The 19,801-nt window shown below is 35.6% G+C and overlaps 1 protein-coding gene across 4 annotated transcripts in view; it reads left to right on the top strand.

Moving 5' to 3' along the window:
• Positions 1-19,801, top strand: part of NAB1 (NGFI-A binding protein 1) — a 43,411-nt gene that overhangs the window by 14,439 nt on the left and 9,171 nt on the right. For all 4 annotated transcript variants that reach the window (XM_059054662.2, XM_059054661.2, XM_067026463.1 and 1 more), the window contains 2 exons: positions 6,199-6,332; positions 8,978-9,029. In XM_059054662.2, the coding sequence (XP_058910645.1) occupies positions 6,199-6,332; positions 8,978-9,029 (186 nt within the window). The remainder of the gene's footprint in view (positions 1-6,198; positions 6,333-8,977; positions 9,030-19,801) is intronic.

Consider the following 19,801-nt stretch of genomic DNA (forward strand, 5'->3'; position numbering starts at 1 on the left):
AATTTGTCCATTTCATCTAAGTTTTCAGACATATTGGCATAAAGTCGTTTATCATTTTTAAGACCTAATATTGTTTGTACATTTGTCTCTTTTTCCCTGATCAGTCTTGCCAGATGTTTGTCAACTATATTAATCTTTTCAGGGATCTGCAAACTAGAGCTTGTGAGCAAAATCTAGCCCACTTCCTGATTTTGCACATAAACTTTTATTGGAATACAGCCATGCCTATTTGTTTATGTATTATCTGTGGCTACTTTTGAGCTATGATGTTGCATTGGGTAGTTGTAACACAGACTGGCCTATAAAGCCTAAAATATTTACTATCTGACCTTTTACAGAAAAGCTTTCCTACTTCTTTTTGAGGAAGCACTTTTGGCTTAATTGATATTTTTAGTTGTGCTGTGTTTGTGTTTACATCTACTTTCTTACAGTTTATTTTATTGTTCTAACTTATATTTCGTCCTGAGTTCATTAATGTTCAGCTGTTCTTTTCTCATGTAAGGAGTGAAGTCCATAAATTCTCACTATGTATTGAATTAGCATTATTCCCAAAGTTTTGATATGAGGTTATTTTATTATTTTTAAATTCTGATTATTTCTCTTTTTATTTATGATTTCTTTTATGATCCATGAGTTGTTAAGAAGTTTTTTTCATTTCCTAATATGAGGGGGTTTTTCCTTTATTCTTCTTCCCAGTGATTTCTAACTGAATTACATTGTGGTCAGAGAACATGGTTTGTATGATGCCAGCCCTGTAAAATTTGTTGAGATATGAGTTACGGCCCAGAATGTGGTCAGTGTTTTTAATGTGCTTCTGCAGTTGTTGGTAGAGTGTTCTGTATATGTCTGTTTTAACAAGCTTATTAACTGTTTTTCAAACCTATAGACTTTTTTTTTTTTTTTTTTTTTGGTCTGCTTGCTCTATCAGTAGCTAAGAGTTGTGTTAAAATCACCTACGCTGATTGTGGAGTTGTCTATTTCTCTATGTATTATGCAGCAACCTTATTAATCTTTAATAATGCATTTTGTTTTAAAAAACTTTTTTGTTTGATATTAATATAAATACATATGCATTCTTCTTGTTAGTAATTTCTTGTTACTTCTTTTTTCCATCCTTTTACTTTTAGTGTTTCTGAATCCATGTTTTAGATACATCTCTTGTTAACTACCAATAATTGGATTTTTAAAAAATTCTCTCTTATATTCCTTGTCTTTTAACTGCAACATTTGGTCCATTTACACTTATTATAATGACTGATGTTTTGAATTTATTTCCTTTATTTTATTTCTTCCCTTCCTCCTCTTTATATCTCAGATTTACCATCTGGAATTAGTGTCCTTTAGCCTGAAGTGCATTATGTAGAATTTTCTTAATGAAGGCCTACTGATAGCAAACTCTGTCCTTCCTCACCCCATTGGAAAATATCTTTATTTTGCCCTCATTCTTGATTGCTACTTATTCTGGGTATCAAATTCTATATTATCAGTTGTTTTCTGTTAGTAATTGAAGATATCATTTCCTTGGCCTTCAGCTTTCATTGTTGTTTAGAAGCCAGTGGTTATCTGACTGTTGTCTGCTTTTGAAATCTTCTGTTTTACTGTGCCCCAATTTCTTCTCTCCTTCTGACTTCTCAATTTTTCTTAGTCATTTTTACTATATTACTCTTTAGTTATATTTTCAACTCCTTTTATTTCTTTAAATGAAGTCTTTGAGGGTCTATTTCTGCTGTCTGTTGTTTCTGCTGGTTTTTACTTTTGGTTCCTTGTTTCCTTGGATGTTTTATGATTTCTCTCTATGAACTCATATTTCTTGGAACTGTGGAAATGTTTTGAGGCCTAGGAAGAAAATGGATTCTCCTAGAGGCTATTTTTGCTTCTACCAGGCACTTGTACTCTGCACATAACAACTCTTGGACCCTATGAAAATTAATTCTCAGGCTGTTTAGTGTGAATTAGGGCTGAAAATCCATGTGAAGAGCTGATTTGGGGTTGTGAAATCTCAGGAGAGTATCTTCTGTTCTCTCCCACTTAGTAACAAGTTTGAAGACAGGTAATCCTCCTTGCATTCTCCTGTGGGGTACGGGTATATTTCTAATTCTGTCTTGCATCAGGCTGTAGTACTTTCATATTGTTTTTTGTAGACTCCTCAGCCTCACTTTTGATAGATACTCGGCTTTTCCTGTTATTCTCTTCCCATACTCACCAGCCCAATGAGGGTGTAAAGATTGAAGTTCATCTGGTTTAGCAACTGTCCTCAACTTACTCCTTTGAGATACTGTCTTCATTCATTTTGGCCTGAATTGTTCTTACTGTCTTGCTGGCTTATTGATGCATTTAAGATATTTTTTCCTTCTATTTTAGCCAACGTTTTTCCTGTGAGAAATGTGAGAGGGGCCAGTCACTGTACCTAGCCCTCCCTGTGCTAGAAATGAAAGTCTTGATTGCCTTTAGAGCCTCCCTATCGCACAGCATTCATGTAGTATTTTTATGCTAACACTTACTTGAAACTTAATTGAAAGTCACAATCATTTGATTGTTAAAGATTATAACTGCCAGTAGAGAAAGTTTTAAAATCTAGTTAAAAATAATAGAAAGCTAACTTTAAGAAATCTTTCACATGAAGATATGAATGGAATTTTGGTATTTTTAGTCATGAAAGGAGGAAGTGGAGGAAGTAAGTAAACCAATGAGGGAGAATATCTTATTTTATACTTTTAACAAAATTAGAAACTTAGAACTTTTAAAAAACTAGCTTGGTGCTGCAGTGAATGACTACTGGTTTTGGAGTATTTGTATCATTTTTCTATTTAAAATATATCATAATAGTTATTGATTTAATTATTAGCAACTGGGAGCATGAAATCCAGAAGATACAGAAAATACATTTTTGAGGGGAAAGCTTGATCAATCAACTACATGTTACAGCCTGGGGTGAGCTATCGTTATTTCTCCAGCCTCAGTTTTTCTACCAGAAGGCTCTCTGAGGGCCTGGAGAGTTTAGTATGGTTTTTCGGTCTGTTGGAGCCTGAATTCAATAACAAAGATTGTGTTATGTTTTTTTTCCCTTGGTTTCTGGTAGGATGATGGAAGGAATACTAGAACATTGTTTTATTTTCTGCAGTTGTGAATGAGCTGGTACCTCTGAATACTGTCAATTAAAATGTCTTACTGACAATCAGAATTTCTCCATACTAATTTATGAGTACAAAAAAGAAACAGCTACATAAAAAGCAACTTGAGAAGGATCTTTCAAGGTCATTGTAGTTACTGCTAAGCTGAAATTGAAGTTAATTTATTTAGGAAATTATTCTTTGAGTATATTTTACTTTTAACTCCTGTAGCATTGTGCCTGTCAAAAGCACTTAGGGAAGAAATTGATCTACTGAGGATTCTTTAGGAGGAGGGAAGAAAGCTGAAAAGAAATTCTTCCTATTATGTTTTTATATTCAGTTATGGGTTTAAAATAAGAAGCCTGGGCTTATTGTAACCTTGTTGCCAGTAGCCACATTACAAGCATATTGGTGATATTGCAGGTTTGGTTCCAAACCACAACAATAAAGTGAGACACAAATTTTTTTTGGTTTCCAAGTGCATATAAAAGTTATATTTACACTATACTGTAGTGTATTGTGTGCAGCAGCATTATGTCTAAAAAAAGTATGTACCTTAATTTAAAAATATTGCTAAAAAATGCTAACCATCATCTGATAACACAGGGTTGCCACAGACCTCAGTTTGTAAAAAATTAGTATCTGCAAAGTGCAATAAAACGAAGCACAATAAAATGAGGTATGCCTGTATTTGAGAATAAGCCAGTGTAACCTACAGTTGGAAATCTGGGGAGAAGGATATTAGATACCTATATCATACCATATACTGTATATCATAACATATTCTAGATGGAGTAAATATGTGGAAAAAATTAAAACCATTAGACTAAATTATAGGAGAACATTTATATGTACTAGGGTGAGAAGGGAGCTTCCGTGCATAGCACTCAAGACAAAACTATAGGGCTAATGACAAACTATGAAAAAATAAAAAAACAAAACCACTACATGTGATGAAGAGTTAATGCTCTGAATACATAATGAATTCCTCAAGTCCCTAAGAAACAAAATAATGCAATAAAAGAAACAGGCAGCTACCATGAGCAAGCAGATTTTAAAATAAGTCAAAAACATAAAAATTTCAGTGTTATAGCCAAAGAAATGCAAATTATAACCAAACGTCATTGAAAATACATCAGATTGGTAAAGCTTTTAGATAACAGCCAGTGTTGGTCAAGATTCTGGGAAATGAACTCTTCATATAATTGTTGGCAGCATTAGATTTGAAACAATTTTTTTGGAGAGTAATTTGATGAAATATGTAAATCTCTTAAAATTTAGTATATTCTGTGACCAAGAAGTCTCTGTACTAATTTATTCCAAGTAAATAACTGAATATGTGTGTAAAGATGCACATTTAAGAATGCTCTTTGCAGCTTTCTTTGTAGTACATGAAAAATGAGGGTAATGTCCAGAGTGAGGTTGATTTAAATAATGTATTGCTATTTTCTACAATGTAATATTTTATGTCTAGGTAGTAAAAATTACATTGTAAAGGATATTTAAATTCATTCATCAGTCAGTGTTTATTAAGCTTACTAACCATGCCAGATACTGATGTAAACAAGCCAAGTCTCTGCCTTAATATATGAAAAAGTAAAAAATGCAGCATACGTAAGTGAAGGAAAGGAAGTTACACATCTACATTCACATGTATATATGTACACAGAGAAATATTGGAATAATATGCATTAAAATATTAATAGTCATTCTGGATGGAAGGACTGCATGCTGCATTCATTTTCTTTTGCTTCTCTGTATTTTCAAAAATTTTAAATAGGAAAAACTGTGAATAAAGTGGGATACCTGGGTAGGGAGAAAGGTAAATGCCTGATTCCTTGTCAAAGGAAAACGAGAACTAACACTAACAACTTTGTGCCAGCTGTCTTCTCACTTCTTGTTACAGTCCTTGGAGGTAGTGATTTATCCCATTTTGCCTCTGAGAAAATTGAGGCTCTGAGAAGTTTTTACATGTGCAAAATCACACAGCTGGTAAGTGATGGAGCAAGACTCATCCTAGGTCTCTCTGCCATCAAATCCCATCAGTTTGCTGTCAATCATGCCTGGAATGAGTATGTTTCTTGCTTTTTAAGAAAGTCTGATATACCTATTGGCAGTTCCTTACATCCATTTAAGTTGACAAAATTATGTGAAAAACATTTTGTAGTCTACTAAGCAAATTATAGATTTTCAGTTTAGGATAACATTTGATATTTTAAATTTTAGTACAGGTGTTTGGTCAACTAGCAACTCTATATTGGCAATATTTAACACTTAGATGGAAGAGTAGAATTAGGTGAATCTTAGAGATATAGTGACTCCAAGACCTTGATTTTCCATTATAATCCTCATTTGTGATAATGCTATCTTTTACTAAGTGATTTTATAAATACTTTTATTTTATTTTTTTATTTCTTCCTAAAAATTTTCATGTCAGTTCACATTAAAAAAAATATCTGGGGCTTCCCTGGTGGCGCAGTGGTTGAGAGTCCACCTGCGGATGCAGGGGACACGGGTTCGTGCCCCGGTCCGGGAAGATCCCACATGCCGTGGAGCAGCTGGGTCCGTGAGCCATGGCCGCTGGGCCTGCGCGTCCGGAGCCTGGGCTCCGCAAAAGGAGAGGCCACAACAGTGAGAGGCCCGCGTACCGAAAAAAAAAAAAAAAAAAAAAAAAAAAAAAATCTGTAAGACCATGTATACTCACTTTTAGTTAAGGAAATATTATCAGCATATCATATAATCATATCCCTTGGTTTCTCATAAGCAAAATAAAATGCAGAACATTTTTAAACTTTTTATTTTGCTTATATTCTATAAACTCTCCTACTTAAACAAAAAGAAATAAAGCATATAAATAAATAAAACCAAGATGACTATTTTGATTAGTTCGAGTTCTGAGAGATGCAGATAACTTGATTTTCTTCTGAAATTAGGCAGTAGGACATTATTAGGAGTAAAGGCTATCCTGATTTTCATAAATTATGATTTCCTTATATAATGATGTGACTTATATTCCTAAGTGAAACATTTTCTGTATTGATGAAATAAAAATGTTTATAATTTTTAAAACTTTATTTTGAACATGCAGCTCACTGTTAATGAAGCGGCTGCTCAGCTTTGTGTGAAGGATAACGCTCTACTGACAAGAAGAGATGAACTTTTTGCCCTGGCGAGGCAGATTTCTCGAGAAGTCACCTATAAATATACTTACAGAACCACCAAGTAAGTGTTTAACTAATTGGCAGTAGTTTTGCATTGTTTGTTAGAAGTAGAGCTTTAAATACCATCCGTTGATAGAATATAAGCATATCTGAAAAAGTTGAAGTGTGATTATAGGTCTATAAGATTAAACAGTGAAGTGACTTTTCAAAACATTATTGCTGAAGTGGTTTTCATTGATTTGGTTAATCCTTTTTTTATTGTCTTTTGAAAGATAGTTCCCTAGGACTATAGCATTGGTTTGGTGTGGTTCTCTCTCACACCAAAGAATGTTTGGTGACATTCTTCTCTCACACAGATGCTTTCTTTGGGTTTGAGTGTGATGATGGGATTTAGTTAGTCATCATTTATAGACCTATTTGTATACCCTACCAACTACATGAATTTGTTGAACTCTCTGCGGAAGCAATGTGTTTCCTTTTGCAAGGTGTCTGCGATCTAATGAGATTAGCTGAATAGATAAAAAGACTCCATTGCCCAGTATTTAAAGAAAAATTGGAAAATACTAGGTTACTAGCAAGGGCAATATGTAACGTGTTTGAAATTAAAAACCCCATGTTGAAAAGTAGTGGTGAGTTTAAAAATTTAATGTAAACATACCTTATTATTCTTCATCTTCTCCTCACTTGAAGCCTAAGCATTGTCTATAGATAGCAGACCATTTTGATTTTGTTCACTTGTTCCACATGGACTCTGATTTCCAGTGCACCATTGGTTGTGCTTGCCACTGCTTCTCTGAGGAGATGCATTAGTGTGACTGAGTGTGTGTTAAAAAAGAAAAACACATCCTGAGCACCCTTTCCAGCTCTAATAAATCACATTTTCTGGGGATGGAGCCTTAGAGTCCAAACTTTCACAAGCATCTCCTATGATTCTTGTGTATATTCAAGTTTGAAAATCACCGATACAGGCACTTGCTGTCATCACCATTATTTTCCCCAGCTCATAGCAGCTTTGTTGTCTGTCCTATCTCAAGAGCCCATATACTTACAAACTGGGAACAAGTAAAATTATGCAAAATAAATGAACCGGATAAAAATATACAGCAATATTATAGGATTATTTACAAGATTCTTTTTGAGTTGAGTGATCAAGCGCTGATTTTTGTGACTTTGTTTTCTTCACTGTATTATACAATATTTTCTTTCTGACTGCTTTACTTAAATACTTTTCTTTAATCAAAGTAGTACGTGTACATGATTTATGAAGTCACATAGTACACAAGGCTTAGCACAAAACTCAGCAGCTCCCCTGCTCCATCCCTCTTATTTCTGAATACTACGACCCAGAGGCAACTGCTTTCAACAACTTTTAGTTATTTTTTGTAGTATTTATTTACATTTATTTATTTTTAAAGTTAAATCATTTAAAAATACACAAGATGGGCTTCCCTGGTGGCGCAGTGGTTGGGAATCCGCCTGCCGATGCAGGGGACACGGGTTCGTGCCCGTGTGGGTTTGTCCCACATGCTGCCAAGCAGCTGGGCCCGTGAGCCATGGCCGCTGAGCCTGCGCGTCCGGAGCCTGTGCTCCGCAATGGGAGAGGCCACAACAGTGAGAGACCCGCGTACCACAAAAACAAAACAAAACAAAACACAAGACTTTTACATTATTTATAAGCCAAAACTATGTATAAAGCTAATGCAAAAAAGTTGCACTCTCATTTCTGTCTCTTTTTACTTTGTTCCTCTTCTCATTGTAAGTAGTTTTTATTAATTTCTTTTTCATCCTTCTAGTGTTTGTTTATGTACATGTAAATAAATATAAATGTTTTCTCACTTATACCTTTTTTTGAAAAAACAATAAGTAGCATGTGTCTACATTATTCTGTATTTTGCTTTTAGTTTAACATGTCTTGGAGATCTTGCTATATTAGTACATATACATCTTCCTCATTATTTTATACAGCTGCATGATACTGCCTTGTGTGGATATACCATGATTCATTTAACTAGTCCCCTGTTGATGGATACTTGAGTTGTTTCTAGTCTTTTGCCATTATAAGTAATACCACAGTAAATAACATACAGATCATATTTTGTTGATTCTGAGGTGTATTTTTCCACATTTTAACATTTTTCAAGTTGAGGTATAACTTAAAATTTATGACTTGCCATTGTTCAATTGGCAGTTGTATTTCATGTATATGTAGGTGCTTCTGTGGGAGAGATTCCCAGCAGAGGGATCCCTAGGTCAAGGGAAAATGCATTTATAGTTCTGATAGACAAAATGCATTTTAATCTCATGTAGCCTTAAGCATTCGTCTTAAATGGCCATTTTTTTTCATTTTATCCTAAATTATACTGATCCATGAAGGATGTCATGGAATACAGTCCTCCTTGATTTTTTTCCTTTTTCATTATGTGGTACTCATTAATACTTATTGAGTACTTTCTGTGTGAGGCATTCTTAGGTAGTGTGCAATAATTTTTAAATGTGTTATATAACTGTGTCTGCCTATTTCGCCAGTGTTAATTTAGAAATGATAAAAAAAGTCTCTTTTTCACTATTTTAATGTTCATTATGAAGTCTTATTTCTGGTGGCAGGGCTCCAGGGTTATATGTTTTGGTGGAAGCTTATAGATTGAGGTGTCTTTAGAAAAAATTTGTTACCTTCTCAAGTTTTTCTCTCTCCCCCATTCCCCTCAGATCAAAATGTGGAGAAAGAGATGAATTATCCCCGAAGAGAATTAAAGTGGAGGTATGATTATGTATTATATTTTCTTATGCTAACAATGTTTGCTTACTAGTTCAAACTAAAAAAAAAGAATGGTCCCATCAACTAGTGAGAAAATGTGAATTGTAGAATCTTAAAAATTATATAGAATTTGGTTGCTTTGAAGCATCTATAGTAATTTGAACTAAGATACTTAGAAAGTTCTTAGAAGGAAACAATGATGAGCTTGATGTCCAGTCAGTTTATCAAAGGTTGATTTGTAAATAGATGTTTCTTACAGATTTAAAACTCTTTACTGGTTAAACTATTCCTTTTATAATTTTATTTACATCATTAGTCATCTTATCAAATAGACTGAGAGGAACTAAGGTTTAATTTCTTTATACTAAATATCTGAGAGAAGTGACAATTTAGTAGCTGCAAGTTATGGGGACTTTTAACTTTTAACTGTAATTAAAAGCCTCTTTTAGGGGATCATGGTTGAGGCAGTCCTTCTGATTTTAGACCTGTGAGTCGTAAGGTGAGTTGAACAAGAAAAATATGTTTTTCTTAGGGCTCTCAGAACTGGTTTCAGAATGACTGCTCCTTAATTTGGATTGAATACTTTATTAAAGGCCAGTCTGCAGCAGAGCAGAAATTTTAAGTCAGGAAACTCCTTCCTTTTTTCCTTGGGCAGGGGATAGAGGTCCGTACTCTTAGCCATTCATTATTTAATTTCAAGTTAAAGAAAACAAGCTATGTTTAACTACGCTAAATTTCCATCATCAAATTATTCTTACAGTAATTTGTTAGTAGCATCTGTTTGTATGTAATAATCTTTCATTTATACCAAAGCCAGAGTTAATCTTTTAAAAACATAAATCCCTTGCTTCAATCTTTCCAGTGACTTTCTACTGTGTCTAGAATAAAATCTATGCTTTTTCCTGAGGCATCTAAGACCCTGCATGATCTGACTCTGGCTTGCATCTCTAACCTCATCTGTTACCACACTTCCCCATTCTTACTGTGTCCCAGCTCCACTGACCGACTTTCTGTTCCTGGAACACGTCAAACTCATTTGTGCCTCAGCCCTCTCTGTTTGTTCCTCCTCTGTAGATCTTCACATGGCTTCAGCTCATAGCAGAGAGTTTTGTCTGACTTCCCTGCTTCCCTTTCTAAAGAGGCACTGCTACCCCCAACATCACATTAAGGCTCTTTGTCCTGGCTTGTTTTGTTTTCATAGCACTTACCAGTTTCTGAAACTATTATATATTTATTTTTAATTTATTATTGGTCTGCCCCATTAGGTGACAATAGAGCTCTTATCTGTCTATCCACTACTTTTACTTAGGTTATAATCGTGCCTTGCACTTAGTAGAACTTAATAAAATCTGTTAGATGAAATGATGAATGGCCATGGGTAAACATCTTTGACTTCTGAAAGCTTTAGCCCCAAGCAGTGGTTCTCAAAGAAGAGAAAAATGTTGTCCAAAACGAGCACCTTTTTAAAAATTGTGCTTATATTTGTAATCTGTCTCACTGTTAGCTCTGGAATAATGTTTAAGATGGGTTAGCCTCAGATACCACTCAAAAAATTTGCTGAAATGATCTAACGCCATTGAAAGAGCTAACTAGTGAAATAGTTTTCTCCTGTTGTATCTCAAGATAATGAGTAAGAGAGTGTCCTTGTGGATTTAGCTGTTAGTGACTTTACCACTGAAAGGGAAATTGGATAAACAAAGAAACTGCTAAAAGGCATGTGCCATTGGAGGATTTAGAGGAAAGAAGGTACAAAACCTACCCAATGGCCAGGAAAGGTAGACAGCTACTAGGTTAGAAATTATGTCTGCCTCTCTTTCTCACCATTGGCTCTCCATGTCATCATGACTCAAGCTGTTCTCGCATTTAAGCCCTGGTTTGTCTAGCTTCAGAGGTCACTAGTTAACATTGAAGTTTGAAATCATGAGTCTCATGGACTCTTGGAGCTATAGTGTTTTCTTTTTTTTTTTTTTTTTTTTTTTTTTTTTTTTTTTTTTTTGCGGTACGCGGGCCTCTCACTGCTGTGGCCTCTGCCGTCGCGGAGCACAGGCTCTGGATGCGCAGGCTCAGCGGCCATGGCTCACGGGCCCAGCCGCTCCGCGGCATGTGGGATCTTCCCGGACCGGGGCACGAACCTGTGTCCCCTGCATCGGCAGGCGGATTCTCAACCACTGCGCCACCAGGGAAGCCCTATAGTGTTTTCTTGTTAGGCTGTGTTGGTAAGTGTTTCTGACCCTCTCAATGGCCCTGATCTGAAATGTAAACAAATTGTTTCTTGTATCCAGTTACGGTGTTGTGAGTTTCTTTTTAGGAGCTCACAATGTTAGGTTATAGCATTAGATGTGACCCTTCTAGTCCTTTATATTCCACTAGAGATAATTGAATTATAGTTCTATGTGATTAGTTTGTTACTTTACTAGACATTACAAAGCCATTTGAACAGTTGCAGATTTAGAATTAAGATAATCAGTGTTTCCTTTTTCTGTGAATAACAATTCTAACTCTTCCTAAATAGACAAGTGACTAATCAACGCCAAGTGTCTGTAAATGTTCTTATAGACACTAAACTCTTGATTTTGTTTCCCAGAAATGAATAGCGACTTTAGCTTTGAATTTAGGACAGTAGTTTACTTTTGTTGGTTTGTTTTAATTTTGTCTTGTTTTTGCTTAGTTTTTAAAAAAGTTTGTGTTTTGCAGAGCATCAATATCTGCAAAATGTGTGTGTTATACATGTGTGTATTACCTACACATGTATATAGTGTAATGTGTAATCCTCTGCAAAGTACACAATATTGGCATAAATGCTGTCTAAATTCTCTTGTGGTATACTCTAAGTCAAATTCGAGATACTAGAGCTGTTCATTTGGTTGTGGAAGCTGATACTGAGGTAGTTAGTATTGGTCGTATAGGATTACTACTCCCCTAAGAAGATTTTTCACCAAGCGTTAGTGCTATATTTATGTCTACCTTCTCTGTGTCTACTGGGGAGGAGGAGAATTTCTGGCATGAGGAGAGATTAGAGGAGGCTTTATTGAGGAGATAGCATCTGAGATGGGTTTTAAAAGAAGGGTAAAAAAAAAAAAAAAAAAAAAAAAAAAAAAGAAGGGTAGGATTTCAGAAGGTAGGGATGTGGGGTGGAGGGTAGAGGGGAGTTGCAAAGAAAGACTAGCATGGGCAAAGACACAGAGGTAAGAAAATACTCTGTGTGTTTAGAGAACAATGAGACCAGTTTGTCCAGAATATGTGGCTGACACAAAGGACAGTCATAAGTAAAACTACAAAGATTTTAGAATTCTTTGAACATACTGTTTGTCTTATTTGATTATTTGTTTTGTGATTCTTAGCTTATTAACTCTATTAAGAAAAAGTAATATAAAAATAAACTTAAGCTTAGCCCATTGTAAAGCAGTATAAGATTCCTAATACTAGGCTCAAATTAATGAGTCCTTTTTTCTCTTCCTTTTCATCTTTATTTTTCCAAAATCCTTGACAGCAACCAATGAGCATACATGCCAAGTTGCTAAGTTTTTTCAGTCTTAAAAAGATCATTTTTAAGATCAGAGAACAAAAATAAATGTAATGTCCAGTAGATGAAATAGAAATAACTCAAAATAGATGTGTAAAGGAAAGAGAAACGTTTTCTTGTATGCCGTTTTCAGTGCATGAGTATACACTAAAAAAAATTAGTGCTTTGTTCAAGCTCAGTCGTTGTTTACTTATTGCTAAATGACGTATTTTCCTGATGTTTGTGAAGGGTTGGGTGGAATGAAATTTTTAAATTCTTGTCTTATTTTTCTCCTCTTATTATATAGTAGGTTGTTCCTGCCCTAAGGATAGTTAACTATTTATTTGATTGTCATTGTTGTTGTCATTGTTTAATATCAGTATATATGTTGTGAAGTACTCAGGATAATCTCTTGTCCTTGAATAGTGCTTCTTCCTACAGGGCATGTAAGACATTAAAAAACATAGAGATTTTGCACTTTATAGTTCCTAGAATATATGAGATAGTCACAGAGGAAAAAACCTGCTAACTTCGGGAGGCCTTATTAGGGTAGCCTGTCATTTGGAATGCAGCCTCTAAGGAAAGCCTCTTTAGCCCTATATGTCAGTATGTGAGGTTTGAGACTATCCCACTGAGGCTAGATGAATAGCTTGTCCACCTGGAATACAACTTTCTGTGTGAATCTGCTTTCAGCTAAACTGCAAACGGATTACGCTTATTCTTTTCTTTTTGATCAGAGGCCTCAAATCCAGCTCTGGGTCACTTGTAGAAATAACTGGTTTGTTTTTTTTTTTTTTTTTTGAAATAACTGTTTTTACTGAATCTGTTGTATGCCTGTCCCTGCTAGGCATTTGAAATTATCACAGACCTTGTCTACTCTATATGGAAGCTTTGTGATTTCCATTTACAGCCAAGGAGAGACTCAGAAAGGGCTGGGTAACCTGCCCAACTTTCCACATTGCAGTGGCAGAGCCAGGGCTTCAAATCTAGGTCTGACTTCTAAACTTCAAAGGAATACCACTCTCCTGGGTGCTAATGAGCATTCACAAAGCATCTTAGGTGTGAAAAACACTATCCGGATTATACCTTTCCTCCTGCTAGTATGGTAAGAAGGGCAAAGTGTGCACAGGATTGGTAGTCTTTGAAGAAGGAGGAAAGAATCACATTATTTTCTAATGCAAGGAAGTTTAACAATTATACATTTTGAGTAGAAAATTTAACAATATAAGTGACAAAATATATTTAAATATAAGATATCACCATTTGACATACTTATTTTTTACAATGAAGAAAATGTGTTGGGAAGATAAACAGTAAATCAAGAAAAATTAGTTTGATTTATTTATACTCTACCTGTGACAGAACATATTTAAGATGGCTTGACTACTAGTTAAAGGAGATGAAAAATCAAGAGCCAAAGTCCCTGGCTCTTTTGTCTTCCTCTCAGTTTTTAAAAAATTAGTTATAAGTGGATTCAGTTGATATCTTTTCTTTTTTTTTCATCAAGAACATCTCCTATGAACAAACCCTGTCAGTGCCTCCAGTATAATAAGTATTAGAAGAGAGGAAGGATGTGTAAAACAACCAGTCTCAGCCCTGGCGATGGTAGCTGACTAAATGGATGGTTACTGTTCATTTCTCATCTGTCAGTTTTCTTCGTTCACTGAAATTGCTGGAGACTAGGCAAAGAGATGAGAGGTGACAGCATTCTTCATCCTGTGTGGGCTGGGAGTGCAAAGCAATCAGAGATAACTGGATGAAAGAAATGAAGTTTGTTAATAGAGACCAGAAAGTCAGAGAATCGGGGCTTGAAAGAGAAAGACTCAGAGGAAACATCTGCTAGCAGTTCCAGTGGATTGGGGGTGGCAGAGTGAGGAAGGGGGAGGGAAGAGGGTCAGAATACCCACCTACGCTGTTACTAAGCTTGTTGAAAAGAAAGCTGTTCTAATTTGATGTAGACTCTTCCCCTCTGGATCAGAAAAACAGAAGCATTACAATCTGCTATTCATATAGAAAGTGTGAGTAGAGAAAGGGAAAATGCACGTGTGAGGCCGAGAACATCTGTTGGAACAAGTTGTTTTAAAGATAGCTAAGCAGTGGTTTTAAAGCAACTTGCTAGTGTTTGGTGGAAAGGATGAGGAGGAATGGGGGTGGAGACCAATGCGATGAGAGTAATTAGGTCATGAGCAGCATCCCACCCTATATCTTTTGTTTTCTCAGTGCTTAGACTGAGTCTCGTAAGGGAACACTGATTAATGGCAGCAGCCAAGAATATGACAAGAAGATAAATTGCTCATAGCATGGTACAGCTGGTTCCTGGGAAAAAAGCTTCAGAGACATAGCAAACATAATGTGAAAGAGACCATTTTCTTGGGAATGTTCTCACTTTCATTTCTAAGTCATATATTCTGGGGTACAAACCTACTTTATATGTCATGAAGTGACAGCTACTCAGTCCAGTAGTCTCCCATCCATGATGAACTGTCAAAGATTGAGAGAAAATCGGAATGAGTAATGTACCCAGTTGCAGAGAGACCACTGATCTGTGTTATTTATTTCTTATTGCATGCTTGTATTTCTCTTTATTAATGATGGAGCAGTGTCCATTTTCTAAAAACTTTCACATGTAGAGCTTGAAGTTCCCCCTTCTGGCTTTTCAATATTCTCATGGTTAATAATCCCAATAATGGTGCCACCATATATTTGTATAGCAGTGTATACTTTTTCAAGCTTTATTATTTGCATTACTTTATTTAATCCCCCACAAATCTCCATTGGGCAGTTAGTTTTAATCTCCATTTAAAAACTGGGAACACTGGAAATAATGAGGTTAACTTTCTTGCCTGAGATTACACTTCTAGTTCCTAACATGAGAAGATTAGATCACTCCTTTCTCCTTCTGCAAGCTCCATCAAAGATAGTATTGAGATATTGGAGCTCCTGGCGGTTCTGGCCTGGGCTCACACCACTCAGGGCCTGATGGGCTGGAACTCTCCAATCTGGCTCTCCAGCCCTGACCTTACCCCAGGTTCCAGAGTCAGTGCATCTGCCTACCAGAGGTCTCACCAGCAGCAGATCAGACTCAATATGTCCCCAACAAAATTCATCAACTTTCTGCTCTCTCCTCAAACCTCCTGGTCTTGAGTTTCTGATTCTAGTGAGTGTTATCACCAAACTCCCAGTTGCCAAAGCCATATCTCCGGAATTCATGTATTTCTCTGTTGCATCTGCCATTGTGTGGGACTAGGCCACTAGTCTCTGTCTTCACTACAGCCCTCTAACCACCATCCTGGGCCCCCCTCCCCCAGTACATTATCCCCATCTCATTCTGATTGGGTTTTCTAATGCAGATCTGATTAGTCTTTTCCCTAGACCTTCAAGGACTTCTGTTTGCATTTAGGATAAAATCTAAAATTCTTAACATGACTTACAAGGCCTCATAGAATTTGGCCCAGCTTCTCAGAACACTCCCTCTTAGTGTATTCCCTGTGTTACCTATATTACTGTATTAAGTATTTTCCAGTTTCTCAAGGGTATCTTGTTCTTTTTGCCTCTAGGCCTTTATATAAAGCTGCTCGCTTTCCCTAGACGTCTCTTTTCTTTCAAGTCTCAGCCAAGACATCATGCCCTCTGGGAAGCCTTCCCTGACACAGTGACTCCCCTGTGCTCTGGATCTCTTTGTCCATTTCCCTTTCTACACTGTATTTGTCAGGAAGGCAGGAGTCATTGTATCCCCATCACGGAGTTCAGAGGATAGAACCTGTTAGGCAAACAAGATTGAGTGAATAAACAAGTGTTTCTAGATTTCCTTTGTGTTTTCACTAAAATAGTTCCCCACTAATATAGTCAATATTCTCTTGGTTTGGGCTTCCCTGGTGGCGCAGTGGTTGAGAATCCGCCTGCCGATGCAGGGGATACGGGTTCGTGCCCCGGTCCGGGAAGATCCCACATGCCGCGGAGCGGCTGGGCCCGTGAGCCATGGCCGCTGAGCCTGCGCGTCCGGAGCCTGTGCTCCGCAACGGGAGAGGCCACAACAGTGAGAGGCCCGCATACCACAAAAAAAAAAAAAAAAAAAAAAAAAAAAAAAAATTCTCTTGGTTTTAGTGTTAAATTCCTAGCTCATTCTCTAAGATATCTGTACTATGTAAATATTTCTAAAATTTCTTATTCCCCCTGTATCACAGAGATAATAGTAATATCACTTACAGCATACTATTGTTTTACTCTGATTAAATCTGGTGGCTTTTTGGGTTAACTTAATAAGTATCAGTAACAAACATTTATTGGGTTAATTTCTGCATGCCACGCATCGTGCTGAGTGTTTTTCAATACTTTTTTGCTTCTTTAAAATTGTTCTGAAGTTAGCTGGGTAATCCCCATTTTTTAAAATTTTCTTAAAGAATTTTTTTTATTTATTTAAAAAATTATTTTTTATACAGATTTTAAAGGTTGCTTTCCATTTAGAGTTATTGTAAAATATTGGCTATATCCCCATGTTTTACAATACATCCTTGAGTCTGTTTTATACCCGAGAGTTTGTACCTTTACTCCTCACCCCTGTATTATGCCCCCACCAACTGGTAACCTCTAGTTTGTTCTCTGTATCTATGAATCTGCTTCTTTTTTGTTATATTCACTAGTTTGTTATATTTTCTTAGATTCCACATATAATTGATACACGTATTTGTCTTTCTCTGTCTGACTTACTTAGCATAATGCTCTCCACATCCATCCATGTTGCTGCAAATGGCAAAATTTCATTCTTTTTTATGGCTAAGTAATATTCCATTGTATATAATATACCACATCTTCTTTATCCATTCATCTGTTGGTAGACACTTAGGTTGCTTCTATATCTTGGCAATTGTAAATTGCTATGAACATTGGGGTGCATGTATCTTTTCGAATTCGTGTTTTTGTTTCTTTCGAATATATAAGCAGGAGTGGAAGTGCTAGGTCATATGGTAGTTCTATACTACAAAGCTACACTAATCAAAACAGTATGGTATTGGCACAAAAATAGACACACAGATCAATGGAATAGGACAGACAGCCCAGAAATAAACCCACACAGTTATGGCCAATTAATCTACGAGAAAGGAGGCAAGACTATACAGTGGAGAAAAGACAGTCTCTTCAGTAAGTGGTGCTGGGGAAACTGGACAACTACATGTAAAAGAATGAAATCAGAACATTCTCTAACACCATATACAACAATAAGTTCAAAATGGATTAAAGACCTAAATGTAATAAGACCAGATACTATAAAATTCCTAGAAGAAAACACAGGCAGAACACTCCTTGACATAAATCACAGCAATGTTTTTTTTGGATCTGTCTTCTAAAGTAAAGGAAATAAAAGAAATGCCTCTATTTGCTGTTGTGAGTCTCATAAAGGTGGCAACTCAAAAGAATTTGTGATTTTAGCATAGGCTTTGAAGCTAATCTCTGTAGCTGTAAAATGAGGGAAACCCAGGGTTGTTTGTGTGAAGATTAAATGAGACAATATAAGTAAATTACAGAACATAGTCAGGAACTGGTTCATTGTAGGCACCTGAAAAATGATAGCTGCTCTTATTGATGTTGTTTTCTAAATCTCCTACTAGCTTACCTCACTGACCTTTAGAACTTAAAGGAGAGTGTGTTAAAGATAAAGCTGGATTTTTAGGCCTAAGTAAATTCTTAGGAGAAAAACGGAATGACTAAGAAAGGTGTACTTTTCATTTAGATTTCAAGTATATACACTTGTATAAAATTCATTCTAGCTCAGTTAATGATTATATTCTATACATTCCTCTAAGCCCAGGGTCCTTGGTCTTGTAGGGGCCTAGAAAGGTACCTATTTTTAATAATTTAAAAAGGCTGATTGTGTAACCCACCATGGAGCTACATAAAACTATTTCAAGATGTTAAATTTGCTCTTGATTCTAATTATTTTATTTCATGTCTTTGAATTTTAAAAAAATGGGAAATTAATTATTACCTAGGAAATGAATTTTGGTAGATGAAGTATTTGAAAACATGAGATTTGCAGTGGAGAAATAATTTTTTGAAAAGACCCCAATGGGGAAAACCTTTGAACCAGTGTTTCATATTTCAAATAAGGTATTTTGTTATTATTACAACTTTTCCTGCTCTGTTATTATATAACTTCAGTTTTTCATTATTCACCCTTTGCTACAAATATACAGCTTTATCAAACAAGGAGAGAAATGTTTTGGAGGTTAAAGTCAATGTCTTTGAGGGTTTCTTGAGTAGTTTTCAGTAAAGTTAGTAAAACCATGCTATCATGATGTTTATAGTTATAAATTTCATGTGGAGCACTAAACAGGCCAAAAAAAATTGATAAAATTAGTAAACGGATTTGCATATGTGTATTGTGTGTGTGGTATAAAATGGAAATAATTTAAGTTGAAGTGTTGTGCAGGAGTACAGTGCCCCAAGTACACTCTACTTAATATAAGAATATACTTATGTTTAATATAAGAATATACTATTTAATATAAGAATCCATATAAATAAGAATATATAAGAATACATACTGATACTCAGCATTTATTGTATGCTAAAGGCAATATCTCATTCACTTTATCTCACAACAACCCTAATAGATAGGTTCTCTTATCCTTATTATTCATATGAAGGAACTAACGTTCAGAAAGGTTAAGTTACTCATCCAGTGTTATGTAACTAGTAAGTGGTGGTGGAATCGGAACACAAGTGCAGGTCTTTCTAATTCCAAAGCCCTATCGCCTGTCCTTTGAACTGGTAAAGGAGAAATCACAAGTCAGCATGGGAGAATTCTGCAGAAATTCAGGTTGGGAATTTACTTTGGATTTTTACCACATTACATATAACAAAATAAATTCCAGATGGGATAGAGAGTTAAATTTAAAAAACAAAAGAAGCAATAAAATAAAGCTTTAGAAAACTAGAGGGTAGCTTTGAGTACTTCTCAAATCTCTAAAGGAGAATGTCTTTTTGAATTGTATAGTAATAGAAGAAATCACAAAGTAAAATATAAGTATATACAACTATAGTATACAAAATTAAAAAATTTTTTGATTATCAAAACAAAAGTATAAATTGGCAACAATTAAGAAAACAACACCCAGTACTGGCAAGGAAAACTGTCATATATTGCTTATGATAAAATAAAGCAATAAAGGCCCTTGAGTAACGTATGTAAAGGACATAAAAATGTTCATCCCTTCGCACTAATTCTACTTCTGGGAACCTATTGTATTAGATCATCTAAACTATGGAAAATGCT

This window comes from Kogia breviceps, chromosome 2, assembly GCF_026419965.1.
Source record: "Kogia breviceps isolate mKogBre1 chromosome 2, mKogBre1 haplotype 1, whole genome shotgun sequence".
Taxonomy (NCBI): Eukaryota; Metazoa; Chordata; class Mammalia; order Artiodactyla; family Physeteridae; genus Kogia; species Kogia breviceps.